Below are 8488 nucleotides of genomic sequence, written 5' to 3'. Positions count from 1 at the left end.
GGAGTCCTCCTTCAGTATTGGATCGCGAGTTCTAAATAAATATAGGAGTCGTCTACTCCCAGAAAATGTGCAAGCTCTGATATGCACTAGGAATTGGATCAAAGGATATGAATCTTACGCACATGGTAAATAACTCACATTATAATTTTAGTAAGAGTAACATTACTGACTTGTACACTGATATTTGTAGATGAAGAAATCGATGGTGATGGAGAAGAAGAGAAATTACCAACATTTGAGTCCATTGTTGATGGGGAAGATGAAGATGAGTAGATGAGCAAGTTTGAAATGTTATCTTGATTTGGTGTTTTGCTTCAATTACAATTTCAGATTTCTTGTTTAAGTTGCATGATTTTTGGTTTTGAATACTATGATTTGGACCATTTGGTGTTTCTCAAAATTTTACTTTAGTTGAGACTGAATTTTTTATACTCACGATCAAACAACAAACTATAGTTCTTCAAAGTTATCTGAAGAAACAGATTGAATGGCTAGTAATTAACATATATACGTGTTGCTGAAGTAGACAGTGGCTCTAACGATGCTCTCGTAGATTGAAAAAAAAAATACAGAACAAGACTAATATATGTAAAATTTTGTTAAGCTCCAATAGTAGATGGGTCATGTGTTCATATATCATTCATTATGTATGTAGTGGTCACTGGAGCAGCCTGCAGCGTCGAGAAATATCATGCTGCACTCTTTTTGCGTCCAGCCCGCGGGACGGCTTGTAAGGGCCTGTGCAATTAGGCGGTACGGGACGGCCGGCTTTCTCTAGACCGCAGTCCGCGCGGGACGGGACCGCTTCCACCCGCGAGATACTCAGCCCGCGGCGGGACGGTCCAACCTGTTTGACATCTCTACTTGTGAGGTTGGCGAAGACTAATTTAGTTTTCTAATAATGATTTTTTTTTAGTTTTTAATATAAAGAATAGTTCTCAAAATTATTAATTATGACTGTATTTTCATATGTTAAAATTAATGGTCACTGTATTTGATATATCATATGGTCACGATATGATTTTTAAATTCCAAATTGTATTAGAGTGATTAAAATTTTGATTAGTACATTATTGTTTATATTTTCAAACCAATACATATTTTTTCCTTAATTTGTCAACCAACATATTAAGGAATATATTCTCCTGGTTTGCAAAATATCAAGGTGGAAGAGGTATGCAGATCTTTCTTTAATAAGTCTTCGTTTGGGAGTATAATTTGAGAAAGTTAACCAAAATAAAATACATTTCCATCAACGTATAAACTATTAAAAATGATATGGACCATATGAAGCATTGACACTTGTAGAAAATCACATGCCACACCACAAAGAGATAACATATTCCTAATAAACTTCGCTGACAAGGATTACAATTACACCCCTCCCTCGTCGACATCGTGTCATGACTCAAATCTTCTTTTTGTTTTATCTTAATTTGGAGTCTTTTGGGACATTAAGATTCAGAACAACGAATAGATTTTAAGCAAGTACTAAGCATAAGAATCCTGCATCAAGCCTTGTGGAATATAGCTTTAAATGTCTGTGCCAACTTTTTTTACCATAAAACGTGAATACAAAACTATATTTTTTTAAAAATTATAACCAGTCGTTATGAATTTTCTAGAAAAATTATACTAACAACCAAAATGATTAGCTGTATCACCCATCAATTATACGTATTCTGATTTGTTTCCAAATTTACCACAGACCAAGTTCTCCAAAGTTCGCCCTAGTTCTCTTACAGACACAATACTCGAGGCGCCGTCAGGGGTTCAGTTTTCCGATGCCGGTGGAGCAGAAGCCCGCCGGCGTCGCCTCCGTTATCTCTGTTTATCTTTCTGTTTTCTCTTTTCACCTCTTTCTGTGTTTTTTGTTTTTTCTTTTGGTCTCTCACCGAGATTTTTTTTTTCAACCTCCATGGTTACCGGTAGTTCTACGTCTATGCATACACGACAGCTCTGGGACGGGCTCAGCAGCCGGAATCGTCCCCTTCCGAAGCTAACGCCACCACCAGACCTCACAAATCCAACCTCTCAAATCCTCTGACTTGTGCTTACGGGATCTGAATCTAGTTTGGAATCTACATACCTCTCTCTAAGATGGCCTATGTACTTCACCGAGCTCTTTGACCATTCCGGTGAGATCCGTGCTTCTCCATCTGCACCTCGTACCGTCGACCTTTACTCCGGCGAGGATCCCAACCCACAACACGTCATTGTCATGTCACCTCTGCGTTGTACTCTACCTTCACAAGATCCGGTGGTGGAACCATCACTCCTCCTCTCATCGCTTCCGTTCTCACGTCGCCACACTCATCCAGCCACCATGAACGCTCGTCGACTAGAAAGGTACGATAGCACTTTTGTGATGGGCCTCCAATTTCTTGTCTTGGGCTTGATAAGCCCTATAAAGGGTTACCTCCTTACTCGACCGGTCTCATCTGCTCCTTTTCACCGGAACTTCATCGCTTCTCACTTTGAAGATGTCATCAACATGGTTTGTAGTCAACTTCAGCCCAAGTGTATTGGCGTTTGTGGCCATCATCCTACCTTAGCCCAACACATTACAAAGAGCTTAAAAATGTTCGGACTTTGTTGTAATGGTATACAAGTTGCCTCTCCCCAGTGTTTTATCGACTCTTTACCGGTTTGGAGTCAAAATCCGAGACCTATCCTCCCCGGAGAGACACTACAGGGCTCCAACCATCTTGTGGATTTTGGTTTGTACGCAGAATCTTCCATTGTGAAGTTTTCGTTTAAAGCGACGACCCCTCCAAAGATTTGTCTCAAATTTGATATTGTTTTAGTCAACTGCCACAACGTCTTTGTGATACCTCCTTTCCCTGTTACCAGATCTATTGTGCAAGAGTGTGGACTCGCCAGATTTACTAGCTATTATGTCACCGTTGCGTCTCCATCACACTACGCCGTCTCAAGCATCGACGGTTCTTCACATAATCGATCCTACAGTTTTCCCACCCATTTTTTTGTCGCCAAAACTATTGTGCAAGAGTGTGGACACGCCAAATCTTCTCGTTACTATGTCACCGTTGTGTCTCCATCACACTACACCGTCTCAAGCATCGACGGTTCTTCACAGAGTTGGCTATACAGTTCTCCCACCCATTTCCTCGCCGCAAGAACTATTGTGCAAGAGTGTGGACTCGTCAGATCTTCTCGCTACTACACTACTGCTGCGTATCCATCACATTACGCCGTTTCAAGCATCGATGGTTTTTCACAGGTTCGACTCTGCGACCATCTCACCGGAGCTGCTATTTTCTACAGAGTTTCATGGACTACTTGCTATCAAAACCCATTGGTTGGGTTCTTCAATGTCATTTTCGACTTCTTTGCGTTCTTTCGAACGCGGACTTTATGATTACAAGTGAAGCTTCTCTACGGATCTTTTATCTCCTTAGCCACATCTATCTCTCGTTATGTTTTAGTTATTTTCATTTATCAATTTATTGTCGAAGATCTCTCCCGTTGTATTCGACTTAGTCCATTAGGCCTTTAATCTTTTTGTTGTTCAAAAAAAAGATTTGTTTCCAAATTTTAAATCGAATATTGTAAAAACGAATTTACGTTTTTTTTTTAAGTATCTCCATATTAAAATAGGAAACGCGATTTCTCTCATAATAAAGTAGGAAACGCGATTTTTTACAGACACATGCAGACGGTGATCCATCCATCCGAAAGAGACAGAACCATCTAAGCTCAACACTTGTCATTCGTCCAGAAAGTCTTAAAACATTGCTTGTCAACTCTAATCTCTTTCACTAATCTCCATCGCTGTCGCCACGTCACCATTCCCCGCCTGTTATAACTAGCCAAGCAAATCATATCACAAATAGCCTCAAAAAGAAATAATAAAAATAATAAAAATAATAAAAACCCCAGTTCAGTGTTTCCTATTCGTCTCTCGCCACCTCCTTCTCTCTTCAAACTTCTCGAACCCACCTTTCTGCAATAAAAAAACAACAAGAATCAATCAAGTAGAACTCGTGTTTCTTGGAGTTTGTCCCAGAAAAGAAAATGGACGTGAATAACAAGGATAAGGAGAAGAAGATTGAGTTTACGTTCGAAGACGATGAAGATCTTGAAGACACCAGTAAGTACGAGAACGACAGCGACAACACTGATCAAAGCGACCTTGGAGATCTCCCTGGCGACGACGACAACAACAACGATGATACTTTCATCTCCCAGGTTCAGTGGCCTCAAAGCTTTAGGTAAAGCTCTCGAATCTAGTCACACTAGAATCATCTTATAAAGATCTGATTGGTTCTTCTTGGTTTCTTCACAGGGAAACGACTGATTCTTACACCATTGCTGCATCACCAATCTTCGGGTCTCTCCTGAGCAATCCCAGTTTCTACACTCCGAGTTTCTACAGACAGAGCAAAAGTAATCTGGATGTTGAGTCTAAAGCCCCTTTGCTTCCTGAGAGAAACGAAGAATCCGACAAAGCCTCAGTTACACAGTCAGTTTGGTCTCATAAAGGCTCATTCGCTGAAGAGTTGCCCATTGGTGGCTATGGCTGCAGCTTCACTCAAACAATTTTCAATGGTAAACTATAATTTCGATGTTCAATAAATCCCTAGGCGGTGGTTAGGAGCATTATAGAGGATTATTGTTGAGGCAAAATCGGTTTGAAACATTGTTTGGCCTAGATCTATTTTTAGAACACTGAATAGTTTAGTAAGAGTATATAAATTTTTTTATTTTTACAAATTTGGGAGCCTATATATATAATTTTTTTTAAAAAAATTAGGGGGTCATAAGCCAATGCTTCATTAGTTTATACTTCAGAGTTCAGACCGGTCCTGGTTGACTTATGATTCTTGGTTGTAGTTTTATAAAACTCTGTTTTGGTTACAGCGATTAATGTAATGGCTGGAGTTGGACTACTCTCAACACCTTTTACAGTGAAAGAAGCTGGTTGGGCAAGTATGTTGATTCTTCTATTATTTGCTGTTATATGTTGTTACACTGCTAGTTTAATGAAAGATTGTTTCGAGGCCAAAACTGGCATTATCACTTATCCTGACATTGGAGAAGCAGCTTTTGGCAAGTATGGTCGTATTCTCATCTGTGTAAGTCACTTTCCTAGCTTCATATATTTTCAGTTGTTCTGTAGCTTTACATCTTAATGTGTTGTGTCTTTTCTTGCAGGTGATACTGTACACAGAACTATATGTAAGTGAAGTATCTTGAAAAGCTTTTGTTTCTGTCTGAATAATCTGAACTTACTAGAATCTTTTTTTGTAGTCATATTGTGTTGAGTTCATCATTTTGGAAGGTGATAACCTTACTGGTCTCTTCCCTGGTACATCCATCGATTGGCTTGGGATCCGCATTGATTCCAAACATTTATTTGGAATATTCACTGCTCTAGTTGTTCTTCCAACTGTTTGGTTGAAGGATCTTCGCATCATTTCCTACCTATCAGGTACACTCAACGGCGTTTTGTTTTTTGTAATATTATTGATTACTTTCAGGGCCAGTCCTGAGCATATGCAGTGAAGAATTGGCCTATGTATCTCAATTTTTTTAAAAAAAAATTACATATATTAGGTTCCCAAATTTGTTTTTTTTTTTAAATTATATAAGTTGTCTTTTCAAGAATCTTGAGTCAGCTTCTTTGATTCCACAGCTGGTGGAGTTATTGCAACTGTTCTGATAGCAGTGAGCACTTTCTTCCTCGGTACAACGGGCGGTATAGGGTTTCATCACACCGGTCCTGCTGTGAAATGGAATGGGATACCGTTTGCCATTGGTATCTATGGATTTTGCTACTCAGGCCACTCTGTGTTCCCAAATATATATCAGTCCATGGCTGATAAAACCAAGTTCAACAAAGCAGTGATCACAACGTAATACCAAATAGATTCTCAACTCTTTATATAAGCTTCTTGATGTTTTGATCCAGTTCTTGAATCAGAGAGGTTTTTGTTGTTGTTGTTGTGCATGTGGCTACTACAATGCAGGTTTATTCTATGTGTTTTGTTATATGGAGGAGTTGCAATCATGGGTTATTGCATGTTTGGTGAAGCAACCTTGTCTCAGATTACACTGAACATGCCTAAGGGCTTGTTTTTCTCCAAAGTGGCTCAATGGACAACGGTTAGTTTTTTTTATATTTTATCATCTTTTGAAGTTCCATTTCATTACTAAAACTCCATCTTTGTTCTGTTTTGTCTTAAGGTTGTGAGTCCGTTTACAAAATATGCTCTTTTGATGAATCCACTTGCAAGGAGTATAGAAGAGCTATTACCAGAAAGGATCTCAGAGAACATATGGTGCTTTCTTCTTCTAAGAACAGCACTTGTTGCTTCTTCTGTTTGTTCTGCTTTCCTTATACCATTTTTTGGTAAGAACGTTAAGCTTATGTAGGTATATATCTGTTTACTTGTTAATGGTCTCAATATTCATTATTATTTTTTTGTGAAAAAATTGGCTGTTAGGTCTTGTGATGGCTCTGATAGGATCTTTTCTCAGTATACTTGTGGCTATAGTAATGCCAGCTCTATGCTTCATAAGGATAATGGGTAACAAAGCTACAAGAACACAGGTATATATACAATATTGAGCTTTATTCAGTCTCCTCTTCACAGTTTCTTGAAAGTAGTTTATGTATATGGACACTTAGATTAACTCTGACGTTTGTTGTGTTTTGTTATGCGGTACAGATGATTCTGAGTTCAATAATAGTGGTGATTGGGTTGGTGAGTGGGGCCTTGGGGACATACTCTTCGGTTGCAAAGATCATTAGGAATTATTAAATGAAGAAGGCCATCATATAGTCTCTCTCCTTTTCTTTGAGTTTAATGTTTATGTTGATGCGAGTAAAAATCTTGATTAAGATTAGTTCGGACTTTTGAAGTAATAAAATTAGTGAAATGTTTGTTTTTGTATTTCTTTGTAACTTTTTTTAATGAGCATCTTTCTCCTGTTTAGTATTGCTCAATACTTGTAAAATAAAGAGTTATACTTATACACAAACACACACACGCAAAGCGTGAGCCACCTAAGATAGCTCTAACAACTATAACAAAGCTTGAATCGCGTGTGTGAATAACCAAAAACAAAGGCCAAAAAAAAAAAAAAAATTCTCTAACAACTCTGTGTCTCTATCTCTCCTTCTCCGCCCTATTTCTTGTGTTCAATGGAGAACAACTACATCAATTTATTCGTCAACGCAATTGTGGGTTACTCATAGGTTCTTGTTTTGCAAGATACGTTATCCTCCGTCCTGATGGTTCAAGACGAACATTAGCATGGAGAAGGGAAACAAAAAGAAGGAAGAAGGATGATCTCTTCTTAGATGAAGAAATCAAAGTGCCACTCCTGGATTTACCCGATTTATGGTATGTTATGATGAATATTTTCTGAATTTGGTTTTGATTTTACAGATTTTGCTCTTCGGTTGCAAAGATCATTATGAACTATTAATGCCACCATAAGTCTCTCCTTTCTTTTTACCAAAAAAAAAAAAAAAAGTCTCTCCTTTCTTTGAGTTTAAAGTTTATGTTGATGCTAATAAGATCTTGATTAAGACTATTTATGACTTTTAAATTAATAAACTAGTGAAAGGTTTGCTTTTGTATTATTATTTTTGTGTAACTTCTTTATCTTTATGAATCTTTCTCCTGTTTACTCATTTGGGCACACAATCTGATGTTGATGCTAATAAGATCTTGATTAAGACTATTTATGACTTTTAAATTAATAAACTAGTGAAAGGTTTGCTTTTGTATTATTATTTTTGTGTAACTTCTTTATCTTTATGAATCTTTCTCCTGTTTACTCATTTGGGCACACAATCTGATGTTGATGCTAATAAGATCTTGATTAAGACTATTTATGACTTTTAAATTAATAAACTAGTGAAAGGTTTGCTTTTGTATTATTATTATTATTATTATTATTATTTTTTTTTTATTAACCAGGATGGGTTCGGGCCTTCGGTCTTAATCCTCCCTAGATCCGGGGCCGGCCTGCGCTGATACAAATAACATGGCGTAAAACACCCTTCTCCATAGGAATCGAACTAGAGGTGTAATGGAACCTTGATATCTTATGTATTTGCATATTTTTAGCAATCATTTTAGTTCTCAATTTGTCCATTTAGATGCATTTAGAGTAGATTTAGATGCATTGCATATACATTTGTCTCTGTTAGGTGATGGAGATACTATTTGGTGAGTTTGAAACCTTTGGAGATGGCTTAGAGACAAGAATGGTAATTTTGGTTCACAAGACGAGGTCCCAACTGTCCCAGCGGCCAACTGCAGCGGCCAAGCCAAACCGCTGGGAAAATGCACACGCCCCTGCCCCATATGTACTTGTTGCAGCGGCCAAATGACATGTCGAAAGCCAGCTGCGACACTTAGAAAAATCTGCACTTCTGTTTTTACCAACTTTTTACCCAAATTATCTTGGGTCAACCCATGCTTGTTGGGTCGACCCAGCTCGTTTTTAG

At 38.0% G+C, this 8488-nt stretch overlaps 2 protein-coding genes across 2 annotated transcripts in view; both read left to right on the top strand.

The window, feature by feature from the left end:
- LOC106339192 (CBS domain-containing protein CBSX2, chloroplastic-like) overlaps nucleotides 1-277 on the top strand; it is a 1188-nt gene extending 911 nt beyond the window's left edge. Inside the window, exon 4 of the mRNA XM_013777988.1 lies at nucleotides 191-277. Coding sequence (XP_013633442.1) covers nucleotides 191-277 — 87 coding nt within the window. The remainder of the gene's footprint in view (nucleotides 1-190) is intronic.
- A 3616-nt stretch (nucleotides 278-3893) lies between these two features.
- Nucleotides 3894-6920, top strand: LOC106342605 (vacuolar amino acid transporter 1-like). Its single transcript, XM_013781581.1, has 10 exons — nucleotides 3894-4235; nucleotides 4310-4572; nucleotides 4885-5099; nucleotides 5179-5202; nucleotides 5275-5455; nucleotides 5660-5879; nucleotides 5994-6129; nucleotides 6211-6376; nucleotides 6471-6577; nucleotides 6696-6920. The coding sequence occupies exons 1-10, from the start codon at nucleotides 4039-4041 to the stop codon at nucleotides 6786-6788; spliced, it is 1602 nt and encodes a 533-aa protein (XP_013637035.1). The 5' UTR covers nucleotides 3894-4038; the 3' UTR covers nucleotides 6789-6920.
- Nucleotides 6921-8488: the final 1568 nt, after the last annotated feature.

This window comes from Brassica oleracea, chromosome C4 (assembly GCF_000695525.1).
Source record: "Brassica oleracea var. oleracea cultivar TO1000 chromosome C4, BOL, whole genome shotgun sequence".
Taxonomy (NCBI): domain Eukaryota; kingdom Viridiplantae; phylum Streptophyta; class Magnoliopsida; order Brassicales; family Brassicaceae; genus Brassica; species Brassica oleracea.
Note: the sequence above shows the minus strand (reverse complement) of the source record. Positions and strands in the feature narration are given on the sequence as shown.